Raw genomic sequence first — 20,752 nt, forward strand, 5'->3', positions numbered from 1 at the left:
CACGGTTAAGAACAAAAGCAGTTTATATATCCATATCACTCACTCTTGACGTTAATGGGAAATAAAAGCTCTGTATTATTGTGCTGTCAGATGTAGCCCAGGCAGCTCAGAAAAAAACAACATATACAGAGTGCATATATTTCAGCAGTGTCTTGCTGTGAAGCTATCAGCAATTAATAAGAGATTCCAGTGTAACAAAGCAAACGAGGAAAAGTTTTAGTTAGTAGCTATTCTGAAGAGGCTCACTAAACACTACGATTTTATGATATGTCATCTAATAGCTTCTGTAACATGCTGGTCTCAATACTAAATCAAGAGAACAGTGTCTAATGGCTGAATCTAGTATGACATCCCAGAAAGCTGTTGAAATCACTGTTTCTATGGAAATTTCTACAAGGGAAATCCAAGGGGCTTAATGGATGTGCAAAAGTACACATGAAGAGAAGTATTTTCATGCAGCATAGCCAGTTTTCAGGGATGTTGCTGAGATGGGTCATTCTGAGGGAGGTGCTGGTGTAAATCATTGCCGTTGCTGGTAACTTAACAAGCTGACTCTGCTTATCAACAAAGGAAATGACCACAAAAGACTGGTACTGGCAGATGAAAGGAGGGAGGGAGGAATAAAGCAGTTGGCAAGAAAAGAGCCAGCAGCTGCTACAGCATGAGTGAAAAGTAAGTTTGTTTGTTTCTGTATTGTTCACCCCAATTTGTTCATGATCCCATCGCTTGGAGGAGAACTGCTCCAGATGGAATCACGGTATCACTTATATCAAACAGTGTTGTAGCGTGGTATTCTTCCGATTCCTTCCGGGGCTAAATTATGCAGAAGGGGCATGAGGAATTTGGTCATCCCATATCAAGGTTGTCAAGTGACCGAGGGAGATGAAGGTCGAAGGCTACCAGTATGCTGTTTCCCAGGGGACAGAGAATCCCTGCTGGGCTGTGGCTTGAAGCGATCTAGCTAATTGCAAAGGAATTTACCCAGCTTTGAAGGTGAGATTGGGCTAACTGCAGTCATGCAGCTTTCTGTTTTGAAAAACTGGCTAAAAGGAAAGACAACATCCCAACATTAACTATTAAGCCAGCTCTGATGTTGCAATACTCAGATCAAAGGTCTACAGAGTTGTGGAACATCTATTCAGGGCTCAGACATCCATCATATGTGCATATATACAAATGATAGCTCACGTTAAGTGGGAAGGAACCGTACAGTGAGTCTGAGTATATGAAAATTTCAAAGCAGCTATAAATCCAACGTTACATGCAAAACAATGGTGCTTCCTTGTATTGAAAATCTTTCCTTCCTTTGTTGTGAGTCAAAAGTTTAGCAAAACCATGTATGCCAAATTTATTTGCAAAACCTGGAGTAGATTAAAAAAAAAAGCAAAAAGCTAGGAGTAGCTAACAATAGTGACGCATAACGGATTGTACTGCTCCCAATGTTAAACATATGAGATAATATCAACATTGTCTCAGGAACTCTGGATCAGACTCCTGGCCAATTAAGTTATAGAGGCAAGGCACCAGGATTTCACTTGAAATGTTGAGGGTTAGCAGGAAAAATGGTTAAGGGAGGGAGACGAAAAATAGCTTCGTGTTTACCTTTTAGGAGTCTTAACTCAGCCCATACAAATCTTCAGGAATTATAACCTATGGAAAGGTAACAGTGGTGAGGCAGGCCCTCAGCAGATGTGAAGTATTGTAACTCCATCTGAGTCTTCTGGAACTACATGTATTTCTGGAGCCTGAAGTTGTGGCCCTAAGGAGAGTTTCTGCTTTGCGTTCCAGCTGCAAATATGCACAAAAGCAGTGGGGTGTCAGATCACTGTGTGCTGAAGGAGAACAGCACCGTGTGCTGTTGTGTATGTACGATATTTAGCATAACAGCATCTTAGATCTTAATAGTGGCTTTTAGCTAGTACAGCGAAACAGTTAAATTCATAGTGTATCAGGTCAGAGGAACATCAGGACACTGATTGGGGTGGGTGTGTATTTTCTTTTTAAAGCAATGTTGAATAAAAATAAACTTCTTTGTGAAAAGTATTTTTAAATAACACTGAATAGCTCTGAATAAAACACTTAAAACCAGACTGGCTGCCTAGGGATTGTCTCTCTAATTCCACTTTATTAAGAGGGACTATGACTGTTGAAAAACAACTAAAATGTTTCCACGCATCTTTTATAGCAAACATCCTGTTTAGCTTTTTCACTCAGGTATTATCGATCTGGTTTTATTCACGCTTGTGAAAAAAGCTTATCTTGCCCGTAGAGAAGTCCAGTCTGAAAGGCAAAACTATGAGGAATCTACAGGCAATTGGAAAACACCTGCTGGAATGCAAATGGCTGGTACAGTTTTAGTGCAGGCATTCATCCTGGTGCACCTGCCATTAGTAGCAGGACATACCTAGCACAACTCCCTTCTGGGCCCAACTTTGCATTAGAAAATCGAAATGATCTATATTCTTTGGGAAATTCCAGATGAAAAGAAGTTGAAGACTACTCCCATCTCTCATGTGAATCACTGATGTCTGCAAAATCCAGACTTCACTTATGAACACCAGCAAAGCCCCTGAAAGAAAAGTGCCTGAAGATGAGCAGCATGCAAAGGAAGCTGTGCTGGATGCTGTGAAGGGTGAGTGCCATGCTGGAAAGGTGATTCTCTTTGGTGCTGAGCTACCCCAGAAACCATGCCACTGTTTAGCCAGCTCTAGGCCTATGAATGATTCCACTGACTTATTTCACTTGTGCACAAAGTTTAGAACTTTTTGGTACAGTACATATGTATACACATGGGTCCACGGTGGCCAGGGCTGTTTAATTTCAGAGCAAGATCCATCTTTTAAAAAAAGTTATTTTCTTTAGCTGGATTTCTAGTTGCCTGTCCTCTTCCTCCCAAAAAACTTCTATCCCCTTCCAATATCATCTTGGCATGAAAACTTTAACACCCCACAACTCAGCTGTCCATTGCTAACAGCCAGAACGCCTCCTCCTCATCTAAAATTATATCCCCTCTTCATCTAAAACTACAGTAATTAGTCGCAGTGCCCAATGCTGGAAGTGGAAACCCCGGGGAAATTCAGAATTGGAACTGTCTACATTCGTTTCCCAAGGTTAATTTGGGGAGGATTGATGACGGGAGTGGACATGTTCAGCGCTTGAGCAAAGTTGTCAGCCGGGACGGGGCCGCGGCCCCGCAGGGTCTGTGTGTCCGCTCCGGGCCCGGCGGCTGAACTAGTTGCAGGGAAACGTGCCCTGGTGCCCGCTGCTAGGACAAGAGCCCCGGTGACCCCCGGCGGCACCTGGCAACCGAAACGCGCCTTTGCCGGAGGGAGGGAAGCGGCTTCGGGAAGCGGCGTGCGTGCGTGCCGGTGTCCCCGCGCCGCCGTCCTCCGCTCGCCTCCCACCGCCGGCCGGCCCCCGCCCGCGCCCCGCCGCCGCGCTGTCCCCGCCTGCCGCCGCGCCCGGACAGCCGCGGGGGCGGCCTGGCGAGGCGCCCCCCCTCCCCAGCCGCCGCGGGAGCCGGCAGCCGGCGGCAGGGGAGGAGCGGAGCGCACGGCTCGGGCCGCCGCCGCCAGCCCGGCCGGCTCTACGGGGAGGCGGCTGCCGGAGCGGGGCTGCGGGCGCGCCGGGCGGGGCCGCCCCCCGGCCTCTCCCACCGCCCCCCGGCCTCTCCCGCCGCCCCGCGGCATGGTCGCGCCCGCCCTGCGGTGCCCCCGCCCCGCGCCTGCCGCCCGCCCGCCCGCGCCGCCGGGGTCAGCGGGAAGATGGATGGGCACGTCCTGGGCTGGATCGTCCTGCTGTGGCTCGCAGGTAGGGCCGCGGGCGGCCCCGACGTGTCTGTCCCTGCCGTGCCCTGCCCGGCGGGCTCTGCCGCCTTCTTGAGGATGGAAACGGGAGGTTTGGGGAAATGCCCCGGGAAGCTGCGGAGGGAGCCAGCGGCGGGTGGGGGTCTTTACGGGGGCGTACCGCGGCGCAGTTTGGGGAGACTTCGCGGAGAGGGGCCGGTCCCGCTGGGAACGGGGGGAGGCAGCCGGTGCCTCCTGCCGGCCCGGGGGCGGCCCCGAGGGGCCCCCGGCGCTTCGGTCCGCGGAGTGCGCTTGGGGCGGGGGGCGGCGGGGGGGGGGAAGGGAGCGCGTTTGTGGCGGAGACGGTGGGAGCCGGCCCGGGGAGGCAGCAGGAGCGCGGGGGGGCCGGAGTATCCTTGGCCGCGGTGCAGGGGGGGATGGCGGCAACCCTCCTCTCCCCCCGCCCGCCCACGCCGGGTCGGGAACAATTGCAGGAACTTCTTTGCCGGTGTTCTGGCCGCACACGCCGTCTAAGAGAGAGGTGTGAGAGGAGGGGGCTGCTCTGCCTTTGCCCCTGCCCCGGCTTCCAGGGGGCAGGATCCGGCCTTCCCGGTGATGGTGCGGCAGTGCCCAGGCCTTTGTAAGCGCCGGACGGGGCTGCCTCCCCCGGCACAGCTCGCCAGCCGCCCCTTGCCCAGCCGGCTCCCGAAGAGGTCGGGCAAGCCCTCCCTAAGCAAGGGGGAGGGGAACTGGGGGGGGGGTGGGGGGGGGTGGAGCGGAGAGGGCTCTGCCGGGGAGAGAGGGCAGGGGAACAAGCTGCAAGGGTCTGGGTCAGAGCTGGACGGCGAGGGTAGGGATTACAGCAGGATGAGAGCGGCAGGGCAGCCGGGAGTCGGGGGAAAGAGGGGGCTCTGCCCGGGCAGCGGCAGGATCTGCCGCCTCTGAGCCGGTGCAGCAGCCAGGCACAGGCAGGAGCAGGAGGCTTTAGGAGAAGCTGCAGCAGGCTCACTTCACCAGGCAGGCTGGTTGCAGGCTGAAAGAAGAAACAGGCACTCCTGGATTAAGTGGCATATATTTCCCACCACCACCAATGTGTCCCACAAAAAAGACCTCAGCCTCTTCTGTCTTCCTATTCAGATTTAGGATTCACAGGCAGTAAATTTCGGCTTTTAGTCATAACACCTCTCTCCCACCACCCACCCACCCCTTTCCTTGCTTTTTCACTCTGAGTCATCTTCAACACCGGTGCCTGCCTACTGCTCCCTTCCAGGGTTTCATGGCCTCATCTGGGGCTTCGGCAGCTTCCAACTCATCCTCCCTCCTTGCCTTCCTCCCTGCCATTTGGCTGCTTCCGAACATATCCCGCTTCACTGAGTTGGTCTGGAGTGCCAGCACACCCACAGCTACCGCTGCTTTCTTGCTAGCCATAGGAGTGTGCTGATAAATAGCATCCAGGGAGTGGTAAAGGAGTACAGGGTGTAGATAAACATGACATAACATTCCTCTCTCTTTTTAAAGAGCTTCGTTATCTGGCTAGATCAGGACTTTTCCATCAAGCTAGAAAGCTGGGCTGTTGACACCTTTCTCCCTCCATTAAAGGTAGTTCATGATTATTAGCAGCTGTTTGGAGCATGCAAGGTCTGTGCAGAGAGAGAGGTACCGCTGCGGTAGGAAGACCTTCCAGTCTCCTCTAGTCCTGGGCTTTTGAGGCAGGACTGCTTGCTGCTGGTGCTGTCGACTGCTGGCAGGCAAAGGCTTGCGGCAGGCAACAGGTTAGCCATAGCCGTGTGCCGAGAGATGGAGGCACCGAGAGATGTCCACTTGTTCCCCTCCAGCCTCCTGGCAGCTGCCACCCAGTGATAGAGCAGGCGGTGCTGTCCCATTATGTGGCTGAGAGAAAGCAAATAATCAAAGATGTGTGTGTGAGGGGGTGAGTGTGAGCGTGTATGTGTGTGCGCAGAAAAGGGAGAGAGGCTAGCAAACATGGATTCAAGATTTTCCTCTCCCCAGTGGCTGTGCAAAGGAATGAAAGGTCTGCATCAAGGTAAGGAGCCCTAATCCATTCAGAGTGGTACACTCCACTTTGGGAAAGAGAAGTGGGGGTTGGGAGGTGGAGGGGCCAGGGTAAGAGGCAGAGTGCAAGACAGGGACAAAAGGGAGCGAGAGAGAGAGAGGCGCTCCTTCTGTCCCCTCCTCCCCCCCTGAGGTGAGCTGAGAAATTTCTGATTTGCACTCATAGTTCCTTTCCTCCCAGCAATAATTCCTCTCTGTCCTTTGTTTGTCTTTAATTTTTGACTTTTGCCTTTATCTTTTGTTTGGTTTTGTGCATTTTGACTACTTACTGCAATTTCAAAAAATCCTGTGTGAGGTACAGTGGATTTGTTTGGCTTCTCTTCCTCCTGCCCTGCTCTCCCACGTGCCTAAAGCTCGTATTTTAGTAACAACAGCAAAAGGATGAAGAGCAGGTCATCCTTTATTCCTTCCTAGGAAGTGGCACAGGTTAGGATATGTGTAGGACTGTGTTCTTCTCATTCTAGAAAAAGAAGTTACAATTTGCCAAGTATCCTTAAGCCCCTGTGTAAAGCTGGTTCTTGTAAACTACCAAGTGCAGCTTGATTCTGGAATGAATCCTCCCCTCGTGTTTACCATTATTCTTACTAACGCTGTAATTCCTAATGCATTTAAAACTGGAGAGAAGTGTTACACTGGAGACTGAACTCCAGTTTTATCTTCAGAACAAGCAGAGCAAATTCTTTCCTGCTTCGCAACTCAGGCTAAGCTTGGAAAGATTACAGTTAGAAGACTGTCCACATTTACATGTGATCTGCTTTCCCTATTAAGTAATTTTTCACCAATAATTTAGCACTCACTACCTGTTTACTCTCCCTAAGCAGAAGAGCCACTGCAGTGCAATGGTGTAGTACAAAGGCAGGTAGATTTACTACCTCTGCTTTCCCAACCACAGTTTAGGAGAGCAGGCAGAGGGGGCATGCTGGAGCACAGCTGTGCTTTGCTATTTCCCGGCCAACTGAGTGGAGTTCTTGGGAAGGCAGGGAAACGGATGGATTATTTTACCTGCCTTGAACTGAAGTATTCACCTGATTTCCCTTGTCTGGCTGCACACAGCATAAGTATAGTGTAACTTGGAAGAAATCTTGCATTTATCTTACTTTTTATTCCTGTGAGATCACCTTGAGTGGGAGTGGCACCAGTGGGAATCTCGTTGCTGTCCTAAGGACAGGTGTAATGGCTTGGTGTTGTAAGTCTTGGAGAGATTCTTCCCATTTCTTTTCCTTCATTCTCAGGCTTCTGGTGGTGACCAGTTGCTGAGCGATAGTGCTGGGAGTGAATTCAGGGATGCTGAACCAAGACTGTAAACCAGGAGCCATCTGACAATTGTAACAACTTTCAGACAGTAATAAGACAGGGTGGATTTGATCTGATGGCCAAAGCTGACATAATTCACCTGAAAATATCCAGGGTGACTTCTGTGACGGTGTGGAAGGGGCAGGTTGTAAGAGAGTGTAATGAGCGCAGGGAAGCTGGTGAAGAGAGGCTGATACCTAGAAAAGTCCATGAAATATCCTGAGCTCTTGCGAAAGCCTTTACACAGTCCCTGCCATTTTGGGGCTGTGCACTTCCCTAGAGAAGTCAGGAGCCTGGGGCACCTGGGGAACAGCATCATGGAGAATGGGGAAGGGCAAGGAATAGTCCAGTGTCTGCTGCAGTCACCTTGCAGAGTCTGGGCTCTACCCTGCATGGAGTGTTTCTGTATTGAGGTTCTGTGCTGTGGGTGCAGGGTGTGCAAGGCCATGCTTTTTTCTGACTGCTTTGGTTTTGTCCCTTTCCAGGTTAAGCAGTTAGGGAGCTGAAATTCTCGGTTTTGCTATAGAGCTGTAAAAAGCAGTACCATGCTTTCACCTCAGCTGCAGCTGACCTATTTAGGCATTGCTTTCTTGCTGGCTAAAAAATTGACAATTGGTGGCCACGGAGCTAAGAACACAAGTCTGATAGGAACCAGACCAAGACATCCAATTAATTTCCCATAAACCACTCAACAAAATCTGATGGTGATGGCTTTTGCTGATAAATTGCATGGATTGGATTTAGTCCAGCATGAGTAGACAGAAGTCTGTACAACACAATCTCAGTGATCCCACTGGCTCTCCATTCACCTGTTCAGACATCTGTTTAACATCTCTAACGTTTCAGTCTTGAAGCCCCGATCTTGCACTTCCTGATTCAGGCTTGATCCACCTTTGAAAGTCCAGATGGTTTGCCTATATTCAGCAGCAGGGGAAAGAATACTTTTACTTGATGTGTAGTAGCCAAGGCACAAAAAAAAGAGATATTAGCATCCTTTTGCCCAACAGTTTATTTTGTTTGGGAAGTGACATGAACTACCGTAGGAGCACTGTCTCTTACCAATAAATGTACGCTTTTCTGCCAAAGCCCTTAGGTATAGTCTAGGAGTAGTTTTCCTGAAGTGCCTGGTTCAGGGTCCAAGGAGTTCCTGTTCTCTGTGCACAACTGCCACTCCTGTCCATAAAGATGCATCAAACTGGGGGGATGTAATTTTTTTAATTTCATAGCATCTGCTGTCCGGCCTCAGGCAAGGGGGAGTGTGAGCCAGATAATTGCAAGGAAAGAGATGTGATGTGTGCACAGATAGGGAGACCCATGCTGACCTGAAGAGTAATGTGTGCTGCCTTTTCTTGGACTCAGATCTTGCCTAATGCTAGAAGGATGCAGTGTCTATGAGACCTGTTACACTGAACTACAGTGTTTGGCTTTGCCATCTTGTACAGGGATTAGTGCTTCAGATCACCTTTATTCTAACTAGATGATCTTTAAGTTCCCTTCCAACCCAACCCAGTCTACGGTTCTATTCATAAAGGCTAATTTGAGGCTGTGTTGTGAAGCTAAATCTTTTTGGGATTCATGTAGCCTCAGGGAGGCATAGGGTCCCCCAGAAGGCAACTGAAAAGCAAGAGCTTAAATTATCGCCTCTCAGTTGCCTTCTCTCTTTTACTCATGGAAGGCACTTGGGAAGATCAGATTTACAAGGCTTAAATGTGCGTTTACAAATATCCCCTCTGTAATCACTTCCTGGAATTTTCTTTAATCACCACTAAAATGTATTAGTGATAGCTTGTGTGTAATGTTGATTGCATAGTTTGAATGCGTAATCTGAGGATAATTTAGGAAAAGAGTCGGAGAAAAGAGACATACACATTGCCAGTGAGAAACAAACAAAGCCCATACAATTCTATTTCTGAAGTGTGATTATTTTTAAGCTCTTTCTCTGAGAGTATATATTTACACATGCACAGACACATAACCATGGATTCTTTTTATTTTCTGAGAGTAAGGATATCTGTGTGCTTTAAGATGCACTTGATTAGTATTTGCAGACCTTTTTCTGGGGATTTAGGAGATCAAGAAAGAAGGAAAGCAAAATTGTCATGTAGTCATGAGACTCCCACGAGCTACATTTCTTCTTGTGAAAGTTCAAACATTGTGAAATTCACAATGAACAGGTTGCTGCTCCGGAGCATTTACATGATGATTTTGAAATAAGGGCTAATCTTGCTCTGTCTGCATTAGTCAAAACATAGCAGAGCACAATTCAGTTTCTTTTTAGTCCTACTCGTATTAAACTAGACAAAGAACTACCACGTTGCTGTTACTAAGCTTGTCATCGTTTTTAATATCTTTCACTCTTTTTTGCTCTGCTATATAAACAGCCCAGAGTTCCGTCCTGTGACATATCTGAGACTTTTCTTATCTTGGCTAGTCTCTTGAAGATTTTTGAGGTCAGCAGTTTCTTCTTGAGGTTCAGGAAGTCCTAAGCTTCCATATGTGAACTCTGTAACTCACATGCATGGGCGTAGCTCATAGGTGTAAAGCCATCATCTTGCCTTCAGCCAGTTAAACATCCTCTTGGCCTTTTCGATGGATGCTGTTACAGTGGTGACGTACAATGTGAATTGATTCCGATAATTTTTTTTTGGCAGAGGAAATAACAGGTGTATAATTTCCCAGTTCAGCCCTATATAATTATATATAATTTGACTTAAATAGATCTAGAGTTTCCACTGCTCCAGTCTCTCAATCTGAGGTACTGTGTTGCTCTTAAGTGCTATTTTTGGAAAGAATCTGAAAATAATACTTCAAAAGTTAATGAAGAACTTGGGATAGGATATAGAAGATGCTGGATAATGTATTGCACATCTCCCAAATGCTTTTGGGAAGAAGAATTCCTGTGTTTTTCCCAAAGCTGCTTTTCTTTTCTTTTCTTGATACAGACATTCACATGGTGGTGTGGTGGGGAAAGTTAGTCAGATGGGAATTTGCTAAAGCTCAGCTAATCATTTATTAAAGCAGTCCTGGCCTGCCAAACTCATTAATCTCATTAACAGGGAAGGAGGGCTACGGTGCATGGTTAGCTGAAAGCACTGTGTTTACTAAGCAGTGTACTTCGTTCACAAGGGAAAGATTTAAATATTCACTGTGTCACTGTTTTATCCTTGAAGCTGAAGTAACGTGATGAGTCACTTGATCAGCTCATGTCACATGCTGGCTATGGCCACAGACTCTGCGTGGGGTCAAGCACAGAGTTGCCAGATACAGGTCTGACCTGCACCTGTTTGTTTTTCAAGGTGTTCATCATGTCTCTTGCATTCAGATGCAACCAGGGAAGCGCAGGTCTCTGGAGAGGAGAGCATAAGGCAACATCACCACTTGGTTCACCTTGAGAAGCAAGTGGTGACATTCTCTTAGTGCTGCATGGCTGCCACATTTCTGCCCCTCGAGTCCTTGGCAGAAATGTCCCAGCTGCCACTTCTTGAGTTCTCTCTCTGCTTACACCTCAGGAAAGTGGAGGAGCTGCCTCATACCCCTGTTTCTTCTGTGGGAGCATCTTGTTGGGACCTCAGCTATGTTTTGTGGTACTCTGGAGAACATCCACACTTCAGTGTTTGGGTTTGGGTCCAGGCACTTCTGGCAAAACTAGTGGCATCTCCTGTGCAACTTCCACATGGCGCAAGCACAATATGCATAATGCCATGCATTCATTGTATACATAATGCAGCATTCCTGTGCAAATGCTGTAGCACCACTGTGCAATGCAAGCACAAGGTAGTCCTCAGAGTGAAGTCCTGCCTAGATCAGTAACTCTTTGTTACCATCAGTGACTATCTTGCCTCTCTGAAATATGCTGTCTCCTAGGTTCTGTCTATGTGGTGTTTTTTATCCCTTGACTGGTATTCAATAGACTTCATTGTGATTTACAGTTTGGACATTGATAACTTGTTGAATATTCCAGTGTTGGTCCAGCCTTTTCACTTCCCTTTGGTTCTGACTCTTGATCATGAGATCTCTGCTTGCTTTTTTGCTTTTCAGATCTGCAGCAGTCTCCCACTTGACCTTGTCCCTTCATGCCTGCTGTTGTCATACTGTTGATGCATTTATTGCTCTCTGTCTGCTTTAAGCTCCAGTGCTTTAGTCTATACCTTTTTTTTTCCTGTCCTAAAGATATCGCCTGTCATTTCACTTTCTTTTGCCAGCTTCCATCTCCTTTTCATCTCTAGTTTCTGGAGTGGGTGGTTTATTTTTGCTGACTCCATTTCCTTTCCTTTCTACATCATTTCTTAATCTCCTGCAACCTGGCTCCAGCCCTTTGAAATTGTGTTGACCTAGGCTGGGACACCTTCTTCAGCTTCTTCCAGATGAATGTAAGCTTCCTGGTTCCCTTCTGCTTCCTATACTTACCCCGATACTTTATCCTTACTCTTTTCTTCTTTCTTCACATTTCCCTTTCTTTCCTACTGCTTCCTGACATCAGGAAGGCTTTCTTTGTCCTCAGTCTTTCATTTCTCCCTGAGCTTCGCCTAAGTCCATCAGTCCCTCCTGATGTTGTGTAAACATCCTCTTCTGCTTTATTCTCTTGGAAGTTTCCTTGTGTCTTGTCCTCTTTTTCGTTGGGCACTGCTATGGGCGTTCGGGTGTATGATAACTGAGTGTAGGGAGGTGCGATCATCAACATTTTCCATATTGAAACAGATTCCCTTTTGTCATATGAACCTGCGCCATCAGATCCTGCAGCCCCTCAGCTGGAGAGAGTGACTGGTTACAAACTTCCCCTTTCTTAGATGCCCTCTTCTTGCTCCTGGGCTGTTCCTGTGCCTCCGCAGACAGCACATCCCTGCTTGGGAAGGTGTCAGTATGTGTTTCCAGTGTTGTGTAGTTGCTCTCAGTCATTGCTGCCTGCAGGTCAAGAAGGAAGGAAGCAATGAGGGCGTCTGTGGAACGTTTCGGCCATTCCCCTGTGGGTAGATGGAGTACCTCGGTCTCCCGAGGGCTCTCTGCAGGCATTGCTCACTGACTCTTAGCTTCTCCCCAAGCTACGCAAGGCTGTGGCAGCAGTCCCATGCATCTTTTCAGAGGCCTTAATATATCAGCTCCAGGCTGTGGCTCTCCTGTCAAATGGTAGATAAACATTACGTGTTGAATTCCATATCCTCCCTGAGAATGTGAAAAACTTGAGTGTTTGGGCCATTTTTCTCTGCACCTTTCACATGGAGCAATTTCTCTCAGTGCTGCATGCCAGCCCTGGCAGGAGCTGTATGATTTGGATCCACTCCTTCATGCATCTCTAGAATTTGGCAGAGCAAGCAGCACTAACTGGGCACCAGTGCACAACAGGCTGGGCCAGGCACTGTGTGCTGGCTGAGGAGGTGTGATGCCACTGAAATTGGGAGGGAGGTGACTTATTTTGCATTGGGATTATTATGAACTAAGGATCTGGCCCCTTGGCTGACCTGTAGAAGTGGAGTATGGCCATCCCTAAAACATTTCCTCTTTGTGAACCTGCCATAGAAGCTGTGAATCATCATGCTGCTGTCTTAGGGTCTCTGTGGATCATAAGAATACTACATTTGAGCCTTCAGCCTCATCGTGCGGTATTTTGTTGTGTGGCTGCAGGCTGTGAGAAAAGCAAACTTATGCTGCCAACGTCCATGCTTACATACATTGAGGAATGTTGCACCCTAGCACCTGAAAGAGATGGACATTTTAATTTTATGTATGTGGGGAGAATGATGCTATGATAGGAGCAGTAGCTCCCTCTTCAAGCAGTGCCAAGGCATATGATGCTTATGCTTTTGTCTTTTAGCTGAGGTGGAAGGATTGCAGGTCACTGTGCCTGAGAAGAAGAAGGTGGCCATGTTGTTTCAGCCTGCTCTGCTCCGCTGCCATTTCTCTACTTCTTCCACCCAACCAGCTGTGGTACAGTGGAGGTTTAAATCTTACTGCCAGGACCGGATGGGAGAAGCTTTGGGTATGGCAACTTCTGGTTTACAAACAATGAGCAAGAGGAACCTGGACTGGGATCCCTACCTGGACTGCGTGGACAGCAGGAGGACAGTCCGTGTCGTGGCCTCCAAACAAGGATCTGCCGTCACTATAGGGGACTTCTACAAGGAAAGAGATGTCAGCATTGTCCATGGTAACTCTTACCCCAGGGATGCTTGGTGGGGGTTGGAATGGACACTTGGCAATTTGGGGTACTGGAGGTGTTCAGTAATTGTTCAGGTAGCTCACTTAGAAAAGGCTGCTGGAAGGGAGCTGTTGTATGCCAGACATTTAGGATTCAACCAACCAAACCTAGACCCAAAAGTAATTTCCTTTAGTGCTTCCCTTCATCCCACTCCATGTAGGTGTCTGACCCTGACACAGTGTTCTTTTTCCCTTTGATGAAGTGGAAGGTTTTTATTCCTGGCTTCTGCATATTGCTCTGTGTATAGATTTTCCTTCACAAAAGCAAGCCAGCGAGAGAGGTACGAATTCAGACTCTGCAGTCTAGGTTTTTCTTCCTTGCAAAATCCACTGATTTGTTCCCGGTTCTGAAATACCAAAATTATCCTACAGCTTGTGTTTGCTCAAGCTGTGGACTTCACCAGCCTACCCTGTCATGAACCTGAACCCACACAGCCTTGGGCAGTGTCAAAGGAAGAGATTTCCATGGGGTGAAGTCAAGTTGGGTGGAGACGGTGGGTGTGGGGGGAGCAGGGTTCTTACACATTTGGTCTGGAAGGCTGTGTGAGAAACCTTGCCCCTCAAAAGTACAAGGCTTCTGCTTGACTTGGGAGACCACCTAGCCAGAAGCAGAGGCTCCTTGGTGTGGAGGGCATGTGATCAGCCTCAGCAAGGGGGAATATTTTCCTTTGTCTCCCTGTAACCTCTTTGGCAGGTCACTGAAGCACTGTAGAGGAGACACTGTCTAAGCCCTTCTTGCATGGCATGAATACTGTTGGGACCCCAGGTGATAGGAAGGACAGAGTGTGACATTAGTTACTTCTCCTGTTCTCGGCACTTGCAGAGTGAGCTGCCTCTGTGGCGTTTCCTGTCTTCCCACTGACAGCCACAGAGTCCTCAGCCTGTTGTTTTTTCCTGAATACTGTAATATTCTGGATAAAGTTAATCCCTCTTCTTAGTAAGGAAATGAAATGGATTTGGGACATGGAGATGGACCCAGTGCTTTCAACACTTCACTCTTGCTAAAGGTGTTGGAGGAAAAGCCTGACTTTTCTTTCTTGCCTTTCAGATGCAGACCTTCAGATTGGGAAGTTGATGTGGGGAGACAGTGGGCTCTATTACTGCCTTATTATCACACCGGATGATGTGGAGGGCAAGAATGAGGAATCGGTGGAGCTGCTTGTGCTTGGTAAGCCCTCTTGCCAGATTGCTTTTTCAACAGATAGCTGATGTATCTTTCCTTCTGCTCTCAAGCTCTCTCTACATATCTGTACACTTTATTACTATGGGTGTAAGATCTATGTGAAACAGTCCCTGCAGTACCTTCACCATTGCCTTGCACCTTGTGCAGTCATTCACACCTAGGCAAAGTGGGTGGCAAATGCTACCAAACCAGAATAGTAATGTTTACACCCACACTGCTCACACATTCCACAGGCGTAAATGACTACAGAAGGTGCAGGGCTGTGGAAAGTCAGAACCCTTGTTTTTAAGTCATGAAACAATAAACTTGCAGCCAAGTGAACACTTGAGACAGAGTCTTTTCGAAATAGACACCCAGACCTTAAATTTTATGCTTTTTGAAATCTTTTAACATTCCCTTCATCTTACTTTTCTGACCTGTGAGGATGTCAAGAAGCACCATGTTTATCTGCTTGAGTGTGTCAGTTTGGGAGACTTCCCTGTCTGCCTAATTATATTTGTCCAGTTCAGGGTGCAGTTTCACAGTCACCCTAATCAGGTGTAAGGTCAAAAAAGCACCCATCCCAGCTGGGGGAGTTGAGCCTTTCAGTGACATTTGTTGACACCACCTTGGGCCAGCTACATTTCACGCCTAGACTGCCCCAGGAGAGCAAGATGAGTTTTTCCCAACTTACCTTAAGATTGACTGACATCAATGTATGTCTGGTCAGCATGCTCACATGGTTGTTGGGTGTACAGATTCTGTATGTCCTGTGAAGGGAAATGTTAAAAAGTTTGGGTCTATGGTGTGTAGGTGGTACATAGAGGCATACGGTAGAACATGTCTCTCAAGTGCCCTTGCTGCCCTCCCTAAGGTCAGAGTTTAATTGACATTTATATTTGGAGCTGTAGTTGTCATCACAAAGTAAACCAGACTGAATGGGTGAGTGACTGTTCTAACAGCGCCATCAGCTCCCCTCACTCCTTGAGGTGTCAGTCAAGCAATGGACAGCTGGAGGATAGATCCCTCCAGGAAATGTTACACCCTTACCTAAATCCACAGTGTGACTGTGTATCATGTGCTAGTTAATAACAGGTCCAAGACTGACCTGTGTCAGTTCAGGTGAGGTTATCTCTGCCAAGTGGCAGTGGTAGCTGTTAGGTAGCCTCTCCAGAGGAGATGTCTGTGGCTGCGTGGTGATGGGCTGCTGAATTTTGTCCCTTCTTCACCTTCCAGTCCAGGATTTGGTGTCTTATTTGTGTCTGCAACTGTGCTCAGACACTAGTGATGAAACAGTACCATGGTAACAGGAAGAATCTGTTTTTCAGTGTGTACAGAAGACTATGTGGGGAGAAACCAAAGAAATCCCCTCCTCTGAAGCTGGCTTGATGAAGACCCCAGCCCCAGTTTGTTGTGGTTATGTTGGGAGGAAACATGTAGCTTAGGCTGCATTACCTTGACTGCACCTGATTTTCTGTTTGCTACGGCCTGTGGGTCTGACCTTGCACTTTGTGAAGCACTCGAAGTTTGGCAGCAGCATGAAAGCATACTTGTCATGGGCATACTTTGTTCTGCCTCATGCTGTTTGGCACAGCTTGTGTGTATTTCTTTTCCTGGTAGTGTGTATGGAGACAACATGCCAGGTTTCGGAACGATTCCAGGTTACCTACCCATTTTCTTCCCTTCCTTCCCCTTCCCACCTTATTCTTTTCCTTCTGCCTTTGCTGGTATTTTTTATTTCTTTTCCTTTACCTCTCCCCATTGATGGCTAAAGGAGGAAGCAGCCATTGGTGAAAATACAGTTTCTTAATACTCTGTCATATTCTGGGAGATTTTTTATTCCATCCAGCTGCTTGGAGGGAGACAGTGAGTATGGATGTAGACGGGAGTGGTTCCACAGTCCTAGGGGACATTGGTAAAACAGTTTTGTTTGCTCTTTTGCTGTTCACCGCTCTTTGGTTGGAACCCATGTTCTGTGTTAGAGTGGTTGGAGCAGTGGAGGGACAGTGTCTGCAAGAGATGCTGCCATTCCCACAGCACATTGCTGTTTGCTCCCCGCTGACGGTTTTTCAGATATAATTTACATTACTTAGTTTGGGGCTGCTGCATGATTTAAGCACAGATTAGAATTTTGAAGAGAAGAGATTCTGCCCACTCATGTTATCAGTGGGGGTAGACAGAAAAATCAGAATAGAAAAGGAAACAGGAAATTACCCCTTCTGGTGGTTTCATATTAATGCTAAGATGAAAGGTGTGTTTAGGTTAGAGAAAGGTACTGCTGCACAGGGCAGTTCAATATCACGTAGAAACCTTGAAAGGTCTGAGAGGCAAAAATGGCAGATACCTAATAACATCAATAAATTAATGGAAATTTGCTTAGCTAAAAGTGGAGGATCCTGCTTTTATACAGTGAATTGCACCATTAAACATTGATCAAAAGCTGCTTTATCACAACTTGGATCAAAATCCAAAACCTAGAGCAAATTACATTATTGCTTTTTTCTCAGGGAAGCGATCACAGAGACTTCCAGTGAAGTCTTAAGTAGCCAGTCAGCCTAGGTCATGATGGCATTGCACGTTGAGTTTTATCACCTGGATGTGCCAGTTGACACACAAAGCAGCTGAACAACTTTAGGCAGCATGAGAGAATCCCATGTGCTGTCTTCATTTCAGGCCTACTTCAGAACAGCATATAAGCATTTATTTATATCCATTTGTGCTCAGCAAAGCTGATAGGATTTATAAAGCATACCTGATGTTAAGCATGTGCTTATGTGCTTTGCTGAAAAGACCGTTCAGTAGGTTTTGCTTAGTCAGGGACTTTAACCCTCTCTAACAGAATCGGTGCAGGCAAGGCAAGAGGGATAGTAACCTCTGTGCCTCAGAGATGCAGGAGGAGATTGGCTGGCATTGAACCTCCTGTAAAGTAAGGAAAGAATTTAAATTAAAAGGTACTATTACACTTTTATTAAATATTTGTATTTTGGTGGCATTTCAAATCTCCAGATGGGGTCTAGCATGCTGGAAACTGTATGAACTCTGCTTCTGCTGTAGCAGGACTAAGCTTAGCAACTCCACAACAGGAGTAACGTGATGCTCTCTGCACTGATTTGTTTACTAGAAATGTAGAACCCTTTGCTGACATTACAACTGGACTAGTGAAGCCATTTGCAACTTCACACATTTTTGGTTTTTAGAACGAATGTGATTGACTCAAAAAGGCTGAATTTAAGAAAGTCTTAAAAGCTACTGTCTTAGTAGCTAGCAGCTGAGTGTCCTGCTTCTTGAAACACAGACAGTGCTATTAATCAAACTGTTATTCATAGTCCCTGTGCACTGCTTTTTATACGAGAATGTCGGTCGGCTTCAGTAAAGTCATTCATTGCAGCCTTTGTTGAAGGGAACTGCAGTTGTACCGGTGCTGTGGATGCAGGGTGCCTGGAGTAACCTTTGAATTAGAAGTACAGGCAGTGGCTGCGGATAGCCCATCTTAGCATCACATGACCCAGCTGACATCAGGAAGCAGTCTAGCTTAATTGCATGGGATTGTGTATAACCCAGTATGCCTTTTCGAGAGCCAGAATTTACTAATCAGTTGCAGGGTCCTGTGAAAGCAGCTATACTGCTCCTTTCCCAAGCTGGTATAGCTGGGCACAGCTGGCTACCCTGAAATGTGTAGGTCTGTGCAAGCTTGGCAATGTTTACATTACAAGATTTTACATAGCTTGGACATGCTTCATGAAGTGGTGGCTGCATTCCTAAGAACATGTCAAGTTCCTGGAAGAGGCAGGAAAGTGATCCACTAATCTCAGTTGTTGGATTGATACTTTGGTTAGTGATCCACGTGCTTTGCTAAGACATCTATTGCCTGTTTTTTTTCCCATCCAGTTCAGCAGCTAATGCTACATAAATTATATATTAGTGAAATATTATTTTATAATTAATATTTTAGAAGCTCTGGCTCCTACTGTTGTTACGCTTTAAACAACAACAATTAGCGTTTGAAGTTTTTGTTAATTTCCAAAGTCAGCTAGCATTTAACGTTGTTAAACTGACATCTTTGGTAGTAGTTTGTATTACCAGCCAATACTAATACAGCCTAAACCCAAAATCTACCAAGTCTAATGCCGACAGGTAGCAAAGAATGTAGATGCATATTGCACCGTAATGAATGTACTAATGGAGGCATGTGTTGGCTTTCAGGGAGGGTAAGAATCTCTACTGGGACATGTGTATGGTGTGCAATGCTAATAAGACAGTTCTTACTCAGCAAAGTGACTCAATAGCTGGTATAAATATAGCATAGCCAGGTTTTGAGTCTCTTGTGTGCCAGGAGAGACTGTATTATACAAGTTGATGTGGTTTCGGAGACAGAGAAGTTCTTGGCAGAATTTTCCCTTACAAGACGATGGTTTTAGGATTTTGCTCTGTTTCACTGACAAGCTGCCAGTAGCATCTGAGCCAGTACTTGGTCACAGTGGTTGGCAGAGGTGTCAGTGCTGTTGGCCATGTGTTGGAGATGAGAGGGCCAGATCTCAGCTGGGGAGGTGTCTGTAAGCAACTTCACTTCGAGGGCTCTCTGACCTTGAGCTGCATCTTGGTGGCCAAAGGTGGGTAGGGCCAGCAGGTGAAGAAGTGATTGGCACAGGAGCCCTCCCTTTGAAAATCCAGGAAAGGTGCTGATGCCAGGAAGGCTGCTCCAGGAAGGCTGCTCGTATCCTCCCACTGCTGACATGCTCATCCTGTCCTTGCTAGGTGCTGCTGCCCTGTGCCACCTTTGTAATCTGGGTCCAGTCCCCCTCACCCTACCCCAGTCTACTCCTGGTTACCTATTTCACGCCATTTAGAAGTGCTACTTGTTGCCAAGGTGTTTTTACCCCTCTTTTCCTCCTTATTTGCCAGCGACAGCCACATGCTGCTTACAAAGGAAACTGGCGATTATAAGACCTCCCTTACTAAAGTAGCCATGGCAACAGCCTCCTTGGAGGTCTTTGTTGCCTGCTAAAACTTTGATCTCCAAGAAGGGCTGCTGCTGTTTCTCCCTCCAATTGAAGGGAAGGATGGGAAGAAAGGATAAAGTTTGCTCCAAGCAGAGGGAGCACAGAGGAACTCACTGCAGACTCATGGTCTCCCAGTAAATCTCGCAGCAGCTTCCTTGGAAAAGTATCTAATTTACAAGGGCCACGCTTCCTTGCCTGTGCTTTCTAGCCTCCCCTCGGGGCAGTGTCACTTGCCAGGGGCCTCTTGGCATGACGGCTCTGCAAATTTTTTTGCCCATGAGGAAGTAATAGTTCCCTCTGTAGCTGCTGCCTCCCATGGTCCCATTGTATGGCTGTGGAGTATGACTCTGGAGGCAGCCCTCAACAGGGAAACTAATTCAGCAGTTATTCCCATATTTACCCAATATTTATCACATTTATGCGATTGCCAGTATTTTACCATGTTTCTGTACTTACCCAGTTGCCATGTCCCTGACTGCACCTGCGCCTACTTTATTCATGTCATCATTTCCTTTCAGCTGCACCACTTACCCTAATTATTTTTGTGTCTCTCCTCTGCAGACTCTCTGCTAATTGTCTGCTTGACTTCAGGTCCTCCCTGATCTGCTGCTATTTACTCTCTCACTCTGCCACCCGCCTGCCTCCTGGGTGTTAAATCCTGTCCTCGCTCACCTCTTCTGTATCTCTGAAACTCATGGAGCTGCTCTCCAACCCCCTCAGCTTTTCATCTCCCATTGCTCCTCCTGCTCTCTACTGCTGCGCTCCACCAGTGCAGGCTGGGGGCTTGCGGGCTTCCTCGCACTTCAGGGCTGGCTGGGGCCTGGGGTGTGCGGGGGGGCTGCTGAGAGGCTGCTGTGGGTGGGTAAAGCCCTGCAACAGCACGGTGCGAATAGAGATGGGAGCGTGTCCCAGATCCATACTGGAATGAGGACAAGCTCCTAGCTCCAACAGAGCTTGCCTGGGACAACCATGGAAAAGGGGGCCATCGTCTATGCCCTCTTTCCCCTGGGGGTGTCTGCTGGGGATCGGCGGTAAGCTGGCACAGAGGACACGTAGCCCTTGCGGGTGGGGGGGCACAGTGACTTGGCAGCCGTGCCCAGCCACGTCCTGGGCTGCTGTAGTTCTCTTTCTCAGGTGGGCAGAGTTGCCGTGCAGATGTGACGTGGCCAGAAGGTCTCTCAGCAGGATGTTTTACTAAATTGTTTTCTCCCTGCCAATGTACCCCAGCCCTCCACCTTAAAAGTGTC

At 47.4% G+C, this 20,752-nt stretch overlaps 1 protein-coding gene across 5 annotated transcripts in view; it reads left to right on the forward strand.

The window, feature by feature from the left end:
• Positions 1–3,450: 3,450 nt before the first annotated feature.
• ILDR2 (immunoglobulin like domain containing receptor 2) overlaps positions 3,451–20,752 on the forward strand; it is a 36,514-nt gene continuing 19,212 nt past the window's right edge. The window contains exons 1-3 of one of the 5 annotated variants that reach the window (XM_055802128.1): positions 3,451–3,810; positions 12,961–13,293; positions 14,392–14,511. In XM_055802128.1, the coding sequence (XP_055658103.1) occupies positions 3,765–3,810; positions 12,961–13,293; positions 14,392–14,511 (499 nt within the window). In that variant the 5' untranslated portion in view covers positions 3,451–3,764. Of the gene's footprint in view, positions 3,811–5,567; positions 5,830–12,960; positions 13,294–14,391; positions 14,512–20,752 lie in introns of those variants that run through there. The other 4 variants (XM_055802129.1, XM_055802127.1, XM_055802126.1 and 1 more) reach the window with 4 other exon arrangements.

This window comes from Falco peregrinus, chromosome 4, assembly GCF_023634155.1.
Source record: "Falco peregrinus isolate bFalPer1 chromosome 4, bFalPer1.pri, whole genome shotgun sequence".
Taxonomy (NCBI): domain Eukaryota; kingdom Metazoa; phylum Chordata; class Aves; order Falconiformes; family Falconidae; genus Falco; species Falco peregrinus.